The sequence below is a fragment of the Rattus rattus genome, chromosome 4 (assembly GCF_011064425.1).
Source record: "Rattus rattus isolate New Zealand chromosome 4, Rrattus_CSIRO_v1, whole genome shotgun sequence".
NCBI classification, from domain to species: Eukaryota; Metazoa; Chordata; class Mammalia; order Rodentia; family Muridae; genus Rattus; species Rattus rattus.
The window spans coordinates 140,417,102-140,439,795 of record NC_046157.1 but is presented as its reverse complement, the minus strand read 5'-3'; the positions used below and the strand labels follow the sequence as shown (position 1 = coordinate 140,439,795).

Sequence of the window (22,694 nt, the reverse complement as noted above, 5' to 3'; positions counted from 1 at the left end):
CAAGCGGGCCTAACAATACAAGAGGTTGCAGATTTTCGGTCTTCTTGTTGCCATGCCAACCACTCATTGCTCTGGCTGCCATTTCCCTGAGCTCCGCAGAGAGAGGCGTGTGCAGAGCAGTTACTTAGCATTCAAGGGTGGATCTGCAGGAAAAACACACACACACAGGCTTGCTGCAAAGCGTCCGGCCTGGCAACACCGGTGGATGAGACCAGAAAATGGGAATCTTTTCAATGCTTTCCTCATGAAGGTTAGGCATTTGGGCTAAAAAGGGAGGAGAGAGATGTGGATCTTTTTTAATTAAGGCAGTTCCACGAGGTTTGTATCTGTTATGCTTGCTTTGTCCTGCATGGTCTCTAGCGGATGTAGCGGGTGTTGGGTGCGCACTTCTGACCTACTGTGTGGCTTGTTGTGTTGATCCTACTGGGTCTGAGCCTATCAGGGCCAGCTTCTGTGGACAGCGTCTTATAGATTGATGGCTTTGGCTCCTCGGGAGGAATGGGATTGTATATACCAGGTAACCCAAGCTAGAGCTGTCTATGCTTTACACAATGGAGGAAGAGATAAACACAGAGTAAAGTTTTTCATTTAAATGCAGTCATGTGATGGTTTGTCGACCTTTTTTGCTTCTCAGTCAAAGTCACAGCAGGATGACATTGCCTTAAACCAGTAATTCCAAATCAAAATATTGGAAAAATTGGTTTCTCGAGACTGTTCTGGTTAAACTCAATGACTCAACATATTGTAGGATTGCTTTGGAATTTTAAATGCCTACAAACTTTTGAGATGAGGTGAGCAAAGTTCTGTCTGAGGATATAAGGTGATACTTTAAAATCTGATTTATTTACACACAGTTAGTTCTGTCGTGTTCGTGAATGCCTCTCACCTAATGGGACCATCTCATTTGTCTTGGATTCTATTAGATAATGGAGCCACATCAAGAATGTTATTTTTAAAAGTATTTCATCAGTCCTGTTGGCTGATTGACACTTAAAAAACTATTCTACTGGATTTGAGTTATTGCCAAGACTATTGTGCTAAAAACAATTTGTGCCAATTTGATGTGTGTGCATAATTAAATGTAGACATAATTTAATTATATTTTATAATTTTCAAACTTTCCCCTATTCTATATTTCTTAATATAGAATATTAATATTAATATTTCTGTGATTTCTTTCATTGCTTTCCAATTTCTGAGGGTTCAAAAAAATCTCCGTTTAGAAAAAAATTCTTACCAGTTTATAAAATCTTTTTTATTTAAAATGAATGTCAGAAAATAATCAGCAATAGAAGTGACTGTTTTGAAATTCATTTTAGTCTTTGGCAAACCTTTGATTTGATAAATATTATTAAGGGCCTTTTGATGTTCTATTTCTACGTATTCTTTCCTTACAAGACATAAAAAAGAAGAAAGGGAGGAGAGAAAGAGAGAAGGGAAAAAGAGAGAGGTAGGGGGAGAAAGAGAAATGTGGTTATAATTTTAACAATAATTTTCAGGTACCTTCAGACTATATGTGTGATCAAGCAATAATGTATCATTTAACTTGTATAGTAATATATGTTTAATTAGCCATGCATCTATAAGTATATAGAGAGTATTTGACAATATTGCTAGTTTATATCGGAAAAGTATTTGTCACTGAATGGCAAGTACTGGGGCTTTGAGTGTGCTTTTGTTGCGTTCCTGAGTATCCGGGGACTACTTCGCAGTCAACACCCGCCCCCCTTCTACAAGCTACTGAGATACACTGATTTTCTGCTGAGGTGTGGGGAGCCTTCCTCCCTTCCTCCCTGTACCTTCATGCTTCATTTCTCCTGAGCATGTTACATAGAGCATTTGCACCTGCTCTTGGGGGAATATGGAAATTCATATCAAGAACAGATGAATAGAAAAGCTGGTGCTGCTTTACAAACCCTGGTGCTTTCAGCCGTATCTGACCAGACGTTGTGAATCCTGGGGGACAAAACTGAACCACATGCTGCCAGCTCACCATGCGGCAACTCTCAGCAAACGAGTTACGCCATTCAGCTACACTCATAAAAAATACAGTTCTTACCTAGTTAAGCTGCTGAACTGAGAGAGAGCGGGGGAAGGGGCATATGCATTGGGTTCTCCTTCAGATTTTAACAGCTCTAGAAATGCTAGGTGTTTGCCATAATACAAATATGAAAGTCAAGTGTCTGCTTTTAAAATTTGTTGCAAGAAGAACAAAATTTCACAAAGCATTATACTGGGATAAGGAGGAAGGATGAAAATGGCAGGACAATGCAGTTCTAGTACAGCAGCCTGAACATTAGGCTTGAGTCTAAACTGAACGTACAGATCAGGGCTGTACAGGCAAACGAAGACCTCCTTCCCTTATGGAGTCCTCCAACCTGAGTCTTCTGACTGGACTAAAAACATTGTTTTCCTATCACTGTTACATTGTATCCAGCCAAACTGTGATGGTTTTGTTCTATTTATTATAAGACACAGTGCTGGGAAACCTTTGGGAAGGGTCTTGGAAGTCTGTCTACCAGCAAGGGCAGAGAGCTGCTCTGATCCCATTCTCGGCTAACACTTTCCTAAACATGCAGGGACTATGCTTATACATTGCTAAGAGCATCCATCTACTGAGGTTACTTATTAACTAGTTATTATTCCAAGACCATAAATGTCTTCCTTGAACCTGTGCTTTGTTTTTTATCTCTTCCTTTGACATATCTTACTCTATCTCCTGGTATAGATACTATTAAATATTTTAATTAATGCAGAAAGAGCTTGAGAATCCATATATAAAGCTAAAAGGGGAAATCATGTAGACGACTTAGTGCTACAAAAAAGACCGCAGTGTGAGCGATGCATTTGTAAGACTGAACTGGAAAGATACACTGGGAATGTGAGAATAAACTGAGACGTGAGAGGAAGCTGGATGCATTGTAAAGATGGGAGAGCTGTTGGTTGCCGTAGAAGTAATTGAAAGGGATCTCTATAGTGCGCTGGTGAGGAAAGAAAGTGTTACCAGGCTTGACTTTCTCTAATGAGGATTGGAGGACTGGGAATGACAAGAATATGTAACACATCTAATCAGATAGCTCATGAATTAGAAATAATATTTAAAGTTATGATCAATAACTTTTGACAAACGTGAGCATCTAACAGATAAGAATCTTGCAGATGCTGACCAATTCTGTTTCATCCTTTCAAAATAAAACTCAATATAACATTGGCCTGGATTGAGGAAATGGTCCTCAAAATAGCTTGAGATTGGAACACAGACCTGTTTGTAGGATTGTTGTTGTTGTTGTTGTTGTTGTTATTGTCATTGGTGGTGGTGGTGGTGGTTGGTTGGTTGGTTTGGTTTGGTTTTTTGGGTTTTATTTGGTTTTTGTGGGTTTGGTTTGGTTTGGTTTGGTTTGGTTTGGTTTGGTTTGGTTTGGTCCAATCCTGTGGCTGTAAGATAAGGATTGATTTGCTGTTCTAAACCAGGAACACAGAAAGTCTCAATCCTGATAAATGGACAACCAGGGCTTTGACGCACACTGTTTGTTCTCTGTCATGGATTTAATTGTACTGTTCAAGGAGTATATCAACGCTGGTTTGAAAAGATATTAGCCTAATTTTGAAACTCACCCGAGCAAGCTATGATTGAACAAACAAACCATTTTTCATGTTTCATCTCTGAGTCGAAGAAATGACTTCCATATGGGAAGCATAGTAAACAATATTTCTATATTAAAATAGAAAACCTAGTATAGAAAACAAATTTTCTCTTGTAGACTGGACTGAGCAGTAAGCCTAGGACCTTGTTCATGCTAAGCAAGCACTCTACTGTGAGCCTTATACCTGGCCTAAGGAAAAAAATTCAATGGATGGTCTTACTTTGCTTTGCTGTTTAAGGGGAGAAGGGCATCCTGAGATCCATCCTTTTCTTTTCTTTCTGGATAATAATGTAAGCTGTATATACTATTTCCTTTATAGGCACCACAGAAGGTCAAATAATTAATTGAATATGGTTTTCCCTTGAAATATGTTGCATTTGAGTTCCCAAACTTGCCACCTTCCTTGAAAGATTGGCTATTGACTATTTTCAGCTTGAAAAGCAAAGATTTGAGACTACAACACTGGAAAGACTGAAATAGAGGTTGGAATGTTAGCTCACTGTAGTCTCACTGCCTGGATGAGTGAGACCTTGTGCTTAATCCCCAGTAGTGAAAAAAATCAAACCCCCAAGACTGTGGTTGCTGTTCGTGGTGTTCTTATGAAGTACAATATACATGCTAATATGTCAAAACTGGTTCTTCCTTTCTTTCTCCCCACCCCTCTTTAACTTATCATGAGGGCTATAGATACCAAATGAGCTATAAAAATTGAACTTTTCCACAGAAATATGAACAAAGCACTATGCTAACACAGGATCACAAATATTGGTCCTCAGACCATTTCCTACCTAATTCTTATAAGTCCTTATTTCAAAAAGAAACAAGTGACTGAATATGGAATCCAAAATGTAGCCACTATGAGAATTATATTTTAAGTGGGTAAGTTCATTAGTTGGGATAGCAGTCATTCCCTACCTCCATGCCATTACCTGCCTGCCTGTTGTTCTCTGTCATGGATTTAATTGTACTGTTAAAGGAGTATATCAATGCTGGTTTGAAAAGATATTAGTCTAATATTCAGGAAATATTCAGTGCTTAAAATTCTCAGTGGACCTCATTTAACTTGTACATCTGATCCAAGTACATTGGGAACTTGACTGTTGTTGGTATCAGAAGTCTCCTTTCTTGTTGCTACTTGTAAATTCGCATTTTATAGTCACTATCAGTTCACAAACTTGAATTTAGTATATTTTAGTGAGAAAATATATCTTCCACTGTATATTATGTTGAGAAAATATTGAATATTTCTTAACTGAGAGAAGATGTGCTGAGCCTTCTGGGCCTTCAATAACAATGCCTTCAGCTCTGCTGTGTGACAGAGAGAAAGCAGAAATTCTTTATAAGCACAAGACCTCACTTGTCACCAGATCTGAACAAAAATAAATAAACCAGTTGTGACAAAGTAGTTTACAAAGAATATTTTATTATAACTTTGACATAGTCTTAATTATGATATTGAGATGTCTCTTCCATTATGGTCTTTTCAGATAAGACACTAATTAGTGTAGTTTGGTATTAAAAACTTCTCTTTTTATGAGTTTGTTGAAACAAGTGATTTTACCCCTTTGCTCGATGTTACATCTCCCAATTATATAACAAACAGAAGCAGGGGAGAAGCAGAGCTTCTTAAACTTCTTGCAAGTTTTTTCCCTTATGTTTTCTTCTTACTCTTGAGGGATGAGAAGGAATGGGAGGTCCCCATAGATGTTGGGGATCAGTAGTTCTTCAGTGCAAATGGAATGGAAACAAGTCAGAAACCAGGCAGTCTTAGATAAATTCTTAGAAACAGGAACCAGTTAATTATCATTGAAATGGTTTCCATAAAATATCTGAGTTTCCATATCCTCAGGAAGTCCCATAAATCTCTTCTACAGGATTCTGATCCCCATACTAAATCAAGGTCTGTCTGTGATTCTTGAGTACAACATAAACTACAGTATCATCTTCCTACACAACTACTGTAAGCAAAATTCAGAAGTAATTAACATAAGCCTTCGATCACCTTTCTCACCTCTGTCTCCTTAGATTCTTCAGGGTGTCAGTGGGCACAGGCGCTTACATATGGTCTTCCCCCTCTTCCCCCTTGCCAAGCCCACTGCCTTTCCTACAGCATGCCTATCCTGATGACATCCTGTCTCATAGTCACTCTACTACTCCATCAAAGCACGGGCTCCAATCTCTTTCTGCCGGGTTCCTGTTCAAGGGATAAGTATAGTAATAGAGATAGAAATAAGTAACTGTTAATAGAGATTGAGAAAAGTAAGCAACATTGAAGCAACGTCATCACCGTGAAATTTTATTTTTGTATGGATATATTTTATGTGTAATTTCTAAGTTTATACAAGTATTTTTGGATTACTATTGTTTATTTCTAACATATCTTACATAATGAGCCATTATGGCTCACAATTAAAGGGATACGTTCCTCAGTCCAGAGCAAAGCTTAGTCATTACTTTAGAATATTTTTGACATGTAGAATTTTTAGAAATCTAGCAAAGGCTTTATTTTCATAATTATATCAAGCTCCAGTGGCAATAGTAGATTTTATGTTTCTTTTCCTACTTAAAACTGTACTCTTGGAAAATCATTCCACTTTCCTAACCATTAGTCATAACAGAATTCATTTAACAATCTTAAGTTATGCTTGTTTGGAAGGTTCCAGTGGAGAGATCCACTTTACGTTGTGATGTGGCTGAACTTTGAACCATATTATTAATTATAAAAGGATTGCTTGCGTGTATACTTCTTCTCTCATATTTAATCCCTAACAGAGAAAACGCTACAAGTTTTCAAAAGCCTGCAAAACACAGTACCAGTTTTAATAAGAATAACGTAGAACATTTAAATCCCTTATTTGGCATTACAAATCAATCCCTCAGTGGCTAAATGATTATATTTAATTTGTTGGGATTAAAGCTATTTGAAATTTTTAGGAAATAAATTCTTTATTAATTTTATATTTATCCAGTTAATTTAGATCAGAGAAATATTGTACTTGACTTAATTATCAAATGTCTAATATATGTTGCTACAAGTAGCAACACAAGTATATGTAAGTATGGTAATATAGAAATCAGCCCTCCAAGCTTAAAGCTAGAACATTTAAGTATAAAACTAGATTGGGATCATATTCACTTAATTATGAGTCGTTTGCTTGAATACTATTCCTTCTATTTCCATCTGGGTTACTAAATTTAGAAGTAAAATTTCCCAGTGTGTGCTGTTTCTATCCATGCTTGTCAAGTTACTTTTTGGCTCAATACTTTAGCATCCTTTGGATGAAGTAACTGGTCACTGGTATTTATCTTAGTTTGCCACAGTTTTCTCCTTAACCACTTTTGAAAGCCAGGCCAAGCCAGTCAAGTCTCTAAGGGCTTTGCTTGAGTATGTGATGGTGGAATCTAGGAAGATTATAGGTTTGAACACATAGGTTGAGGTTGAGAGAGCCTGGGACACGGAGCAACGGTTCACCAGTTACGAGTGCAATGTGTGCTGTTCTCACAGAGGACCTGAATCCAGCTCCCAGCACCTAATCAGATGACTCACAACTGACTCATTCCTGCTACAGGACATCCAATGCCTCTGGCCGCTGTGAACCCCTGCTATGATTTGCACATACCCACACACAGAAATATACACCTACATGTAATTTTCTCATACACATAATTCTACTTTTTAAAGAGAAGGGAACCTCTCCCTAGAATCATAATTCCTACTTGTTTAGACATGAATATCAAACAGGAGTGTCCACAGGAGAACTAATCAAAAATCTGTGGCCACTGAGGGAAAATTAGAAAGTAGAAAAACAAAATGTGCCCTTCAGTAAGATTACCCTATGTGTAAACAATTCAAAAACAGTGGGGCTCAGGGGTGCCATGTCTCATCTTTGTATGTTCCAGTAGTAGCCAAGCATCCTTACAGATGCTAAGTAAATTCCCTTAGAAAACAAACAAAAACAAAAACCCCCGAACTTCATACAACTGTGATTTCTTTTCTTGAATGTCTTTATAAGTTGACTTTACTTACAATGCATTTGCCCCTTAAATAATGTGGGAGCCTTGTTTCAGTCAGCATATCTTTAGAAGAAACGGCGGGGAGAAAGGGCTGCTGAGCAAAGATGTGTAGCTGTTGAGACGCTGTGCATTAGTAGAAGTCTGAATGCTTCTCTGCCAGCCTCCTTAATGAATGCAAAGATTCCAGGGAAACAAACAAACAAAATCCTCCAACAGTCTGCTCCCTAAATGCTTTCCTCACCAGCTAATTCAAGGAAATACTTTCAGAAGAGCCATTTACTCTCCAAATTAAGCAAGAAGAAGCAAGGAATTTTCCTTCCCCTCCCCCCTTCTTGATGAATTTATGGAGGCTGTTTGTTTAGCAGAGCCCTTCGAACTACACAGTGCTTTCCTTGTTGACTAGATTCCAGCAGCAGCAGCAGCAATTAACATTGGTTTCCTAGGCAACCATCTCATACCCAACTGAGAAAAACCTTCTTGACAGGAGCATTCTGTCTTAAATTGTTTTGTTTTCCCTTTCCACCGAGTTTTCGGTAGACTTATTTGTCATTTCTTTTAACACACCATTATCATACCCACGATGCTTCAAAGCAGAAACATTTAGTGGTTTTTATATCCATATGGTTGAATTTACTGTCGATGCATCTTGGTTCACTTTTAACAAGCTGCAAGAAATCGACCAAAAAAAATCTGTGTCCAGGCATAAGCTGAATTGCTTGAATTTTGTGCTCGCAGTCTAACTGGTGAACCGTTGCATGTTCGAGAAGGCCCAGCTGGTCCTGATTCAAATCCACAGGCTGCACATTCAATAACAATTATTGGGTCAACCAACAATGTTACATCTTCACTTAAGAATCAGCGTAGAATTTTCCAAGCTACTGAGATTGTCAACTCTATCAATTTTATTAATTAACTGGGCTTTAATATATTAATATCATGGCGACCTATGCATAAAGATGTGCTAAGCACAGATCCTGGGCCTGCCTTTAAATTTTAGCCATGATGAAGACTGGGAACAAAAAGGCCCTAAGAATGATGTAGTGTGAACGATCTGCGGGAGGAAACAAAGGGCTGGGAATGCTGAGCTGTGCAGTAGAACACGGGTGCAGGGTTAATTTACATACATTTCATAAGTGGCAAAAGCCTGATATATTGTCTAGTAGTCAGAGCTGGGCATTCAAGCAAGGAGGTATTTCAAATGTTTAACTAAGTGGTAAGATATTAATTACTTACCTCTATGTTCCTTGGACTATACCTTATTTGGATGTATTCCTTGGACTACCTAATAATCAACAATGTTACAACTTTATGAAAAGCTATAGGATAAATTATATTCAGGGAACTTACTCTTAGTTTGTAATCAGATCTACTCACTGGGTTCGTTCATTCATTTATTCTTTCTTTCTCTCTTTCTTCCTTCCATTCCTTTTTACAAATTTTTCTTACAAACTTTTCTTAACTATGTCCTGACAGTACAGCCAAGTCACTTTCATTATACATGGAAATTCTCTCATTGTCATATTGACATTAATGATAAAATAAAGATTATCACAAGGTTAACATTCAAGCACTAATCAAATACTGGTAACTTCTTAATAACTTACCCTGAAGGACAGTTGTCCCATAAATAGATAAAATTATGATAGATGGGTTGTCAAGTTAGTGGATAAGTACGCAGATAGATAGACGAATGGATAAATGAATAGAAGCATATATGTGTGTGTGATGTATGTGTATATGGTGTGTGTGTGTGTGTGTGTGTGTGTGTGTGTAGGATGAAGGAAAATATCATTCATAATTAAATGTATGAAAATAATATGCATATACATAAGACAAAATCATGATCTTTATAATTTTTTGTTTTTATTCTGATGTTATGATTGTCATGCTTCATCTTTTGTGTTTCTTTGCTCCATTTATTCTTAATCTCCCCTGAACTTACCCAAACCCTCAGTGAGTTTGCTCCTGTCCCAGGAGCCAGGCAATGGCGATGCAGAGTCTGCCCAGGAGAGCTCTTGATTGCATTTCCTCTGGGAAAAGCCATCTCTTACTCTGTAGGGAAAACTACAGTCACTGTCTTGTTGATAAATTCCTTTGCTTCTTTGAAGGAAGATGTAAATTTGCTGGACCAAATGAAACTCCCAGAACTGCTGTTCAAGGTCATATATTACCAAATACACTATAAAGTTTTAAATAGAAGGTATATTATTTTCTATTTGAAAATTATTGCTATTAATATTCCAAACAACTCATTTGGTTGTTCAGTTAAACCAGTATAAAATTACTTCTTCCAATATTATCATATTATTATTTTAAAAGCATATATTTTAATCAAAAATGGGTGCTGGGAATTGAACCCAAGATCTTAAGCAAGTACCACTCTATCTTTAGCTCCTGGTAAATTCTTTTTTTTTTTAAGTCATTTGTGCTTTTTCTGAATTGTTCCTCTAATAATTTATTTTTAATTTCCTTTGCGTCCCAATCACAGCCCCCCCTCCTCCCAGTCTACCCTTACAGATCCCTATCTCATTGTTGTTTCCTTCCCTTCTGCTCAGATAAGGGGGAGCCTCCCTTGGGTACCATGCCACCCTGGGACATCTGGTCCCGAGACTAGGAATATCCTCTCCCACTGAGGCCCATATGGGAAAAGGCCCAATCAGGTATTCCCATATGGGAAGGGTATCCAATGGCAGGAAACAGAGACCAAGACAGCCCTCATTTTACTTGTTCGGGGTCCCACATGAGAACCAACTCCTGACACTATTCATAATGCTCTTTTATGCTTGCAGACAGGAACCTAGCATAACTGTCCCCTGATAAATTCCTTAAAAAGTAAACGTTTGTTAAAGCTTTCTAAGAAGATGTTAAAATTATTTTCTGACAATTAGGATTAAACATATACAAAAAAATCAAATCCTCTCTTTCTTATGTTCAATTGTGAACCAAAATTACATTCCCAAATTAGTTTTCTCTCCACCAAAAATAATGAAATTAAAATTTCCTATGATTTCTTTTCCAAAATAAACTGAAACCAAATTACTGCTCGCCAATGAAACATGATTCTGAGGATATAGCGTGCTTTGGGTAGGGAGAATGTGACTACCCTGGAGGAGGCATGCCTTGAGTTCTCACCTCACTCACTGTCTCTTCTTAGACTGTTTTAAAACCCCTTTATACTAAAATGGCCACAGTATTATTTCTTGGCTATTTTCTATGAATACATTCTTTATGCATTAAGTTCCACTGTTATAAACAAAGTAATTCTTGGTTGATACCAACATGTAGTCCTACACAAAAGACTGAAACACTGTTGCATTGCTCAGCTGTAATTTTATCACATAAGTTAATGGTACTTGTGCTCTTTTATTATTTTCCCAAATAAAGAGAGCTTTAATTAGTATTTTAAAAATTTTAGACTAGGAAAGTTAATTAACACTCAAGTACTTGGAATTCTAAATTAATGATACTTTTGTAAAAATGTCAAATTCTTCCAAAGTACATGAAGTAATTATGCATCTGTAAAGTTGGTGACTATAATGTATGGATTACCTCTAATTTATGTATATAATATAAACAAAAACTTTTGTGTTCATTTTCTGCTCTTTCACTAAATAAGTAAATAAATTGTGTTAAGTATCCATCCAGTCTAGCAAATAACTCAGTAACAAAGGCTTCAAGAATTGTGTGCCTAGCAAAAGAAATCACCCAGGACTGTGGTTATTTTCCATGTAGGTAAGTGACATATTTTAGCACAGTGCCCTGTGAGCTATGCTAAATGCCACAGGAGGACATTAAGTTGTACATTAGTGCTAACAGACCCATGAATGATCCAGAAGACAGGGTTCCATGCTGTTCCAATGTCTACTGTGTCTGTTCTACCTCTAGTTTTATTCCCAATTTCCTGTAAAACATTGGGATCTGACAAGAAACGTTCCCAACTGATGAGTTTTAAACAGTAGATTTTCTTTGGATAATTAGTGTGTCTGTGAATTCTATAATCCTAAAATTACTTTTTACTACTGTTGAGCAGTTCTTGAAGCTACCTGATTGGACTCCTGGTCATCATATGTTCTTTCATTGCTGTTTGTTTGCAGAGGAAGTGTCTGCAAGGATAGTTCAAGTAGTCACAGCTGAAGCTGTAGCAGTCCTGAAAGGTGAACAAGAGAAGGAGGCCCAACACAAGGACCAGCCTGCAGCTCTGCCTTTAGGTAAATGAGAAGAGCCTAACACAGGGCAAGCATTTGCTGCCCCTTCTCACACATAAAGTATACATGAAGAGATATATTCTACTTTGTTCACACTTTATCTATGTGGTATTTACCTGTCACCTCTACTAGAAGCAAGAGGACAAGTTGAGCCCTCAGTAGTTTCACTGGGATGTTTTGGTAGGTTTTAGGGTGAAACACCTGGTGTTAGATGTGATGACCCTCCCTTTATTTATTAAATAGGGATTTTATGACTCCGTTCACATAAAGAAAGTGAACTGAAACTTCAGTTACAAATGACAGTCTCTCCTCATGGGTTCATGAACACAAATCCAGTAGCTAGAGCTTTGATAGAGTCATCAGTGGTGTGAATCGCATACGCGAGACTGACCTTGTGGTTTGAGAATTGACCACCATAGCTCATCTAAGGGCACTTCAAATAGCCTTGCCATTTCCCATAGTCAAAAATGCCCTTCAATGCCACGGTGGTGTGTAACACATAATCACTGAGAAGGTTACTCAGCCAAAGTTTGCTGCCATGCACAGACAGATAGTTTGATCTAGAACTTAAATATAGATATATAAGTGGATACATAAATAGATAGATACATACATGATAGATAGGTCATAGATGCAATCATAAATTACATATTCATAGATAATTGTTTGAAAGATGCATAGCTAAGTGGTAGACACAGATACATGGATGACTAGATAAACTGATACATAGATACATATACAAATTACAGATAGAGAATGTATAGATCATAGATAGGTGAAGTAGATAAACAGACATCTATATGTCTACAAGAAAATAAATAGAAGAAGACTTTCTAGGATAAAGTGTATTTATTTCATAAATACATATGCCTAGCATGTCAAATCCTAAAAATGTTTTCCAATTTTATAGTTCAATGTATCCTTAACATTTGTTTTCCTGATTAAGAGTTCTTGAAATGTCTACTAAAAATAAACAATAAGAATATCTTTTCTTTCCTCGATTAAGAGCTTAGAATATGTGTCAGTATGCGTCAGTCTGGGTGTCTTGATTATCAAGGACTTTCTCGTGAGTAGAAATGGGGAAAAAAATCCTAACTTAAAACATTAACCTTTAATCTAGCATTCACTCCTGTTCTATTACTCTGCAATAAAGCTCAAGTTTTAAAATTTAAGTCTTAACAATATGAGGAACAAATCCCAAAAAGTCAAGGAGCTAAACACTGTTGTCACAAAGCCACCTCTATTAAATTAACCACTGTATTGTAAAACGTCACATAATCTATAAAATCGATTCAGCTACTGGCATTAATTGAGATTTTTTTCCTTTGATGTCCCTTCCCTGCATAGGTAGATCATGAGGAAGGTAAGTGTCAGGAGGACATCAGAGGTGGTTCAGATCCTTTCCCACCATACTAATTCACTAGGACACCAAAGCCAAAAGGTGGTCCAACTCCCACTGTCTGGGTAGAGCTTGTCTGATGACCACCATAATCTATACCACCCTCATTTTTCATTTCTGAACATAAAAGAGAAAGGAGATTTCAACTTAAACTTGGGGTAAATGTAATTAAAAATGGTTGAAAGATATTATACTGATGAATGATCAATATAATATCTTTTTTTAGACCTAGCGGAACGTTCAAAGATTGTTGCTAATTGGACAATTCTAACTAAACCAATATGCTTCCCTAGATGTATTTTAGTGTGATATCGCATTGCTAAATGAAACACGTTATTAATTTTACAACCACAACTTGTGACAGAATTTGTTTTCATGTGTGTCTAACTCATTTTTATAGAGAAAATGGCTTTTAAAACACAGAATGTTTATCTTCTAAGTTGTTAACATGTAAATCAGGTAAAGAGTTTCACGGGAGCCTGTTTATGGAATGGAGAACCACTGGACAGACAGAATTAATTGTTCTATCTTGTTTCTCCATTTTTGACCTGTAGCAGCTGAAGAAACAGTTAATCTGCCACCTTCCCCACCACCATCGCCAGCATCAGAACAAACAGCTGCACTGGAAGAAGGTAAGGTCTTGTTTGGCCTTGCAGGGTTGAGTCTTTCAAAAAGCGTAAATAATAAACTCCAGTCCACAGCCCGGGATGCTGATGCCAGGTAATAATGTCGACCACAGCTGGTAGTGCTTCAGATAATCAAGAAGAAAATGAGCACATGTCTGAACACAGAATCATTTCTCTGCATTAAAAAAAAATAGGAATATGGTGAATAGGAACATAGACTGTGTGAAGAAAACTTTGTGTTCAAGTTGCTAGAACAACTATAAGCAGTTAACTTATTGTGGATGTGTTGGGCAGACGTGATACAATCCCCTTATGACTGAAAAGAAATAGCAAACATAACTGCTGTGACAGCGGGAGTCAGTACTTTCTTAGGAAGTATCAGAAGCTATGTATTCCACTCACTGTTACATTACTGAGAACTTCCCCAAGCCCTGCCCCACAGGAAACTCTCAACACATATTAATGATTACAGCACAAAGCTTTATGAATGAACGGATATGGAGAGCAGGGAACCAGAAGCCAGCCCAGCCGTGAGCGTGGCCGCTTCCCCACTGAGACCTGCTACCCTCCATGAATACATTCATGCACTGCCAGCATCTTAGCTCTCATTGACAATCAAAGGGATGCTCTGGAGAACATTCATTCAGAATTTGAGATGAAAGGCGCTAGAGTACACTGCTGCGGTCTTTTCCTGAGACTTGGAGTGCACATGGAGGCTAAGTAAGAGGAACACTGGTGGCTTACTCTCAGTTTTCAGATACCAAGACTGTTTCGTTTCCATTTTCCCTCCATTTACTCTTTTGTTGTTGTCACTTCATACCATCAGCATGTAAACGATGCATAATATTGATCACTAAATATTTATCATTTTTTAATTTGTAATCTGATTCTCTTCAGTATTCCCTAAATACAGGAAACTAAATTTCTCAGCTACATATTGTTAACTCCGAGATGAGTTTTTTTTCTAGGCACAGATTTATAAAAACTGCCTTTTCTCTTTAACGAGCCTTTTTTAAATTGCGACTACCCTCCTCCTGACTTGATATTTGAAATAACATTAAACAAGCAAAATCATTATATGAGAAGAAAAAGGATTTGGCAAGTGTAAAATTAGTGTTTAACACCTATTAGTTATCTCCTTAAATGTGATTTATAATCTCACTCATACATCTGAAAGATTCTGTTTGGACTTGTGTCTGTCTGGTCATCTGGGCCATATTTACTGAACACCTACAGTGAGTGTCCCAGAAAGTTTTGAACTCTGAGCAAATACTTGAGACCAAAGCCTACATAATCCTTGCTTTCAAAGGGATAACTGCTCAGAGAACAGGAATGCAGTAAATAGGATTACAAATATTTCAACTGGATTATCTCCAGGAACAATAAGGACAGTAGCCTCTAGAAAGAAAAGCAAGGGAATCCTTCTTTTACGGTATGGCTAGTTCCAAAATAAGAGAAAACACTGTTAGCTCCCAGATGAGAAAGGTAGCACAGAGGAGGCAAGATATGCAATTGGATGCTGACGAAAAGATGCCATGTACCAGGACAGGAGACCATGACTAACATGAAGAAAGAAAGGGAAAAACAATTAAGTAAATGGAGAGAGGATGGTAACCAGTTTGGGCCAAGGGCCTAGATTTTATTCTAGATGCAGTAAGAAGCTGTGTGTGACAACTGTATACCTCTCAGGTCATTCACAATGTTTCTGAGCTCCTACTTAGAGTGGCTATTATTCTGAGCCTATTAGAGTGGCTGAGAATCCTTTACTGTAGGAAGAATTATTGACCCCTCTTGCTCGATGGGAGTTGTAGCAGTAAAGGAAGTAGATTCTTCCCACCCAACTGGGGATCCACCTATAATGTTCTCCTTCCAAAAACACAATGAAGAAGACATGGACTCACTTTCATCAATTGTCAGCTTTCCAGGATGTAAAGAATTGCCTCCCCCAAATTGTCCCTCTACAATCAGGGAAGACACTAGCTCCCTTCTCATCACAAACAGTTCAGAATTACTTTCCACCATCTTTTGTATTTTCCATTTATTTTTTCAAAAGAGACATTAAAGTACATAAAGATCTAATGATAGCTCGTCATTTTTGATGATGATGATATATATATATATATAAATATATATATATAATGTGTGAAAGATGTGATCACAGTGAAGTTTTGTTGATCCTTTTTCTCAAACCACAAAAAAAATTAATGGTCAACCAGTAACATATTTTTTTTAAAAAAAAATGGTTTAAAAACAAGCTAGTGACAAGCCACAAGAAAAGAAGAAACTGATTTCTTAATCAAGTTTTCAACAAGTTTTTAAAGACTCAGCCTGATGTGCTACTCATGGCAGGTGTGCTAGGAGAGGAAACAGGTGGACCTCACTGCTTGTCTATGATATTATTTTCCTTCCTGAACAAAGACTGTCACAGAAGCTTTGAAGACACAAGGACAGCCACAGTCTGACCCTGCATAGAAATAGAGGAGAATGTTTACATTCAAGTTGAATAAATGGGTGGCACATACTCCCTTCTTAAATATCAGATATTTTTTAAAACAAATTCCCTTCCCAAAGGAAAAGCTTACACTGAAAATAATTTGACATTCATCACTTTACAAACGTCCATTTATTGTAATTAATGTAATATTAGTATTCCCAGAACATGTGCCTATTGGGGGAAGAAAAGAGAGTTTATTGAAAGAAGAATTTGACAAAAATCTCACATAGGAAGAAGACCAGGGTGCTACTATGCAGGGCTCTATTAGTTAGAATATCTTCTCACTAACTGTTCCCCTTCCTTGATCTGGCCATAACAATTGTCATTTGACCTGAGATGTTACATGGTGGAAGCCTGTACAAATACAAGAATATACTCTAAACCAGGGGTCCTTTTGCCTTGTCAGGTTGGATCCAGAATTCTGGGTGTTATTTTCCATGGATACAGCAATATAATCATTGCTATCTGAAGATAGTTTCTCTCCATGTCACTTAGAGATGGGAGTTACCATTAGAAAATTGAGGAATCATTTGTCAAAGCTTGAAAAATGGAGAAAGGTTCAGAGATGGCGGAAAGCATTATACATGGGAGTCAGCTGCCCACTGCTTGACTGTGGGGCACCAATAATCATTAGTCCTTGATACCCCATGAAACATAGTTTCCCATAAATGTGACTGAGAATTAATTCCAAAATGGTCTGATCAACCACAGCTGAGTTTGGAATGACAAGTCGTATTTTTGCCCAATATAAAATTTTAAATATGTTAATAAAACCTTTAAATAAAAGCAAACTAGAGTGAAATTATTCCTCAGTTAAAACGGCTAAACTTCATTTCTGAAGTCTGTAGTTATGTAAAAGAGCAGTATTAAAAAGGCCAGGACTCACAAGGTCACCCTGTCCTTTTATATGTCACATTGTTAACAAGTAGATTATTTTACATGAAAACAGTTTCCAAAAGCATGTTTTCTTAAAGGACAAATACACTTGACTGTTACCCTAAGCCATGAAAGTAGCTGATACAGTGAGTACAAATTTCCTCTAAGTTTCTCAACTCCAAGTTAATATATCAAGTTAAGGTAAAGAAGAGAATTTGAAACTGAGTATATGGAAGACACAGTGCAAACATGTGTGTAGTTACATGTAGGGTCAGTATGATTGTTCATCTGGTAAACAGTACCTGCTCCCCAGCCTGACAACCTAAGTCTAACCCCTAGGACGCACACCATGGAAGGTGAGAACCAAGTTGTCCTCTGACCTCCATATGGATACCATAGTGTGCACCCCACTTATGTAACCTAGAGATATAAAGATATACATGTTTTGTCAGGGATATCATTTTTTTCATCTTTTGTTGGATATTTTCTTTATTTACATTTCAAATGTTATCCCCCTTCCTGGTTTCCCCTCCGGAAATACCATATCCCATCCCCCACCCCCGCCTCCATGAGGGTGCTCCCTCACCCACCCACCCAATCCCTCCCGGCTCCCCACCCTGGCATTTCCTTATACTGGGGCATTGAGCCTTCACAGGACCAAGGGCCCCTCCCATTGATGCCCGACAAGGCCATCCTCTGCTACATTTGTGGCTGGAGACATGGGTCACTCCATGTGTAAGGGATATCATTTTTTTGCATCTGGATAAATTACTTAGCTAGAATTTATATCTATTTATGAATCTGTGTCTTCCAACTAATTCCCTGAAGCTGTCTCCTTAGGCTTGTTGCTAGAGGACTGTGAAGGTCCATTGTCTACAGATAGGAGGTCTATTAGAAGCTACTGTTCTCATGTCAATTTTTATAAAACGTCTCTCAACTACATACTCTATTCCTTATCCATGCATTCATTTATTTGTTTTTCATTATTTAGCCATCCCTAATGGTATCCAAAAGCATCTGCCATATTGCAGTTCCTCTCTCTAACAAATGAGATTCCAGTGTCTTTTGTCCTCCTGCTTAGAGACTCGTAAACTATTCATACTTAGCCATTTCCCACCCCACCCTCAACTCCCCCCATCCAAACCCCTGCACACCACTTCCTGACTTAGCTCTGGAGTTTGCTCCCAAGCTCTGAGCAGAAACTTGGAGTTCTTAGAGCACACACAGTCCTAGGAGAGGTGTGGACTTGGCCAAGTGTCCCTTTTGAGACTGCCTTAATCTGAAGATAGAGACTAAGGGGAAATGGTCTTTGCACTGGAGCCAAAAAAGCCCGTAAAACCCCACAGATGTTTCTGCCATTCTAGGATCAGAATAAGTGTTCATAAAAGAAAACTGTTGCTTCTTTTGAGTTATTACAGACTTCTGAGCTGTTTTTATGCCTTGGCACTTAAAATGGGACAATGATGACCACAGAAGCCAAATGTTCCAGTAAAGTTGAAACATCCTCGAGGAACCATCGCCTCCTCACTACCTGCCCTCAGTTCTCAATGTTGGTGTTTGTGTTGTAGTCTTCTTTGCTTCCCAGAAAGCAAACGGCGAAAAGCAGGGAAATGCATATCCCCCTTTTACTTAATTGATGGCCCATGACATTGGTTGAGCAGCTTAGACATTTTATAAGTAATTTTCATTCATAAAAAAACAGGGTAGAGGGAGGTGTCCCACTGGGAAACACGTGACTAACAGGGACACATCACAAGCCCAGAACTACCATCTAGTCTCTGATGCACATCAGACCCTGAAAAACTATCTGCTCAGCTGCTACTAAGAATAGCAGGCATCATTTTGGGGTTCTCTCCCATGGTATACTAAATACCATGGCTGAGAAGTTTCTGAGCCTCCAGCTAGAAACAACTTCCCTGGAACTATCAATAACTTGTTGGCTGATTAATAACTGACATGCTGAGGAATTAGAAGCATTCTGTCTATAGAGTATTATGATGATATACTCATGTTTTCAAACCTATTTCCAGTTGCCTTTGCATTTGCAGAGTTTTGCAACACAGTGCCATAAAACCGCATGTTTAAAGTTGAAAGTTTACACAGAGAGATACTATAGGTTTTGTTTCTGTTGTTGAAGGTGACAAACTTTAACTTAGGTCTAGAGATAAGTAATGGTAATTAGTGACTACACTAGGAACCTGGACTGAGAGACAGCATCTATATCAAAAGCTAAATGGGGTTAATTCAAAACATTCCTAACTCTCGTTGACCCATAGGAAAGTACAAGTGCTCCTAGAGAGAATAATCTACAATGTGACCTTAAAGAAATGTATTACTTTCTGGTTGAAATCATTAACTGAAACTTAGAATAACAAAATTGCTAAGTATTTGTACATGAGTAGATAATCAAAGTTTCACTCAGAAGCCCTTTTCCCAATAATTGATCAGACCATGATATGCTGACAATGTTTCTCTTTCTTAATTTCTATTGTATTGGTGCATGACTTAGAATTCACCTTCAGGAAGGAGGTTCTTTCCAAGACTGCATTTGTTTTTTTGACACTTTGTTTCTGTTCCAATATTTCCTTGGTTATTCTGAATTACTAGAGGGGAATGTGCAGATATTTCAATTTCTCAGCAGGGCTCTGGTGTTTTTTTTATTGTCTTAGATCAATGGCAAAATTTCCTAAGTGGTAGTTTAAATTAAGTACCCAGCAAAGGATGCACCATTCACTACCTTCCATCATCCATCAGCCTGGTCCGCCTCAGCCCCTTCCATCCACCTGTGCTGCTTTGGTGACCCTCTGTGTCCTGTAGGTGTCTGTCTCGTCTGTCTGATCTCACGTCTGTCTTGTCCAGTTCTCCCTGCAGTTTCTTCCTGTGTATCTGTTTGTAGATGAAGGGGCTGAGGATCAAGTGGGTCCTCTACACAGGTTCCCCAGCCATGAACCTGCCACCAGCGGGGAGAGGCGTAGGCTTCTAGCCCCTTCCATCTCCGTGTCTGTGCCCGATGATGAGCCTTACGGTTCCGATGAGGAGTACTATGAGCATCCGTTGTTCAGCTCAGAGTGGACTAGTGTGCCCCCCAGTGTCACAGCACAGAGCGCACAGGCCCACTTAGGCCAGGAGAAAGGTGAACAGGAGCATGGTGCCCTTTTGCTCCTCCTCGCCAGCCTGCAGCTCTGTCCACATACATCACCATGTTCGGTGTGCTTTTGTGTGGGGGTGGGGGTGGGGCATAAGCCTGTTTTGTCCACATGAAAGTGAAGTCCCTATATAAAGAGTCACCCACCGAAATGCCTCAAAATTGATATAAAACACATTTGTAACATGAAACAAACAAGCATTTCCTTTTCTTTTTTTCATTATTGTTCCTATGAGAGGGAAGGGAGGAGAAAAGGGAACAAGAAATAAAAAAAAATCAATTAAACAAGGATGCCTCTTTGTTCCTTTCAAATGCATTATTAGGTAAGAACATTATTACCTAAACTGAAGAAAATGACCTTAATATTATTTGATTCCCCCACCTTGGATATAGATTATTACTAGGGCCAGCATTAAATGAAAGTCACTGTTTTACTTCTATATTCATACACTTGATCTTTAAAACAATAAAGGATAAAGAACCTACTTAGAGCAGAAAAATGCTATGGGTTATGTCTACCCATCAATAAGTCAGAACCTGTGGAGGCTTCCAAGATATCTGTATCTCAACTCACCTCAGCAGAGCTGGAGGGATGAAGGATTTGACCCAGAGCCTTTGTTCCATAAAGCTGTGCTACCTGTGTATAATTGGCTATCCTGAAAGTGATATTAAGTGATGGTGAGCCTCTATTTGTTCAATTCCAACATGACACACACACACACACACACACACACACACACACACACACACAAATGAAAGTACAACTAAAAAATTTTTGGCTTAGACAGAAATGTTTTCAGGTGAAGCCAGTGACTTGTTAGGTACAGAAGAGCTCCTTTTCATGTAGGACAATGGACAATGTGTGGTGATAGAACATGGGACAGGCAATTCCAAGGCAACAAGGAATCCACTTGCAGCTCACCAGCCACATGCATGAGGACAGCGAACTCCAACAGCTCTGACACCCTAAGAAATGTACCCAGCATTACATGAAACTAAGACCTTTCAACAGTGTGACCTGTAAGGAAAAAAATGCTCTGGGAAGTTTCTAATTAACAGATAGGTAAATAGGACACAAACAGACCTAATTCCAAATTTAAAATGTTAAGGCCTAAAATATTACATGGATTTGAAAACTTGTAAATTAACTTGGCTATATTTCATTAGTAAGCTGGTCTTGGTGCAGTTAGATATGCTTAAAGTTCTTCTAACTAGAATCAAAATATGTGCACCATAAACGAATTCCTAAATAATAAGGAATTGGAATTTTTAAAATGTCTCTTACAAATTTAAATTACAGACACATAAATATCTGCATGGTAAATGCATGGATAGATGAGGTAGTTCTCCCATCTTTCAAAGTGTTAGTATTTCTTAAAAAAGAAAATTTCTTCCCTGTCCATCTGTACTGTTTCCCACAGGGCCTTTTGCACAACATCCAATTGTTTTAGGGAAGTACCATAAGAACCTTCCCACTCCTAAAACAGCTTCCTTTCATTTATTAAAGGGCAAAGTGGATTTACTTATTTTTATGAACATTTGAATTGTATATGAGAAGCAAATGGATAAAATAATTCATGGCCTTCAGAAGCTTGCTGTTTGCATTTAAAGGCTGACTTTTTTGTGTGTTATTTATATTTTCTGGGGGATATTTTTGGCACTCTGGATGCCTCTCAGTCATCTTTCCTTAGTAGCTTTATTTTGAATTGCATAGTAAGATTGTATTGCTGATATGGACACTTTCTCTTAGTAACTGTACACGAACTATTACTAAGTAGTATGAAAACAATGTTTATGAGGACACTTTCTCTTAGTAACTGTACACGAACTATTACTAAGTAGTATGGAAACAATTGTATATGAAGGAAAATATTTTTGTAAATGATAGTTTTGAAGTTAAAAGTTATTTTTACTTCCAATAGTTATTTTCCTGAGTCTCACATAATTCAATGGAGGCAACATAAGTTGATTTTTATAGCCCTTCCTTAGAAATATTATATCCAGAGTACGCTGATGTACTCTGTAATAAATGTAAAGCAATTGAGTAGGTATCACTTTGAGGCTAAGCCTGTTTTATACCTAAAATTGTTTCGCAAAGATTATACATTTTTAAACAAAGCAGTCGGGAATTCTTCTGTAGGGACTTCCTCCATTGGAGAAAATGGCCCCTGTCTAACCAATCAGAAGGCTTTTCTCAGCACAGCAGTACATCTTTCTTCTCACCATCATCTATTGGAGCAAACCACCATCTCTAATAACCAGTAACCCATGACCATTGCTCATGATACTAC

General features: G+C 37.9%; 1 protein-coding gene across 1 annotated transcript in view; it reads left to right on the top strand.

Annotated features, from left to right (window-relative positions):
* Window positions 1-22,694, top strand: part of Map2 (microtubule associated protein 2) — a 258,927-nt gene that overhangs the window by 201,184 nt on the left and 35,049 nt on the right. The window contains 2 exon segments of the mRNA XM_032901293.1: window positions 11,753-11,866; window positions 13,817-13,894. Coding sequence (XP_032757184.1) covers window positions 11,753-11,866; window positions 13,817-13,894 — 192 coding nt within the window.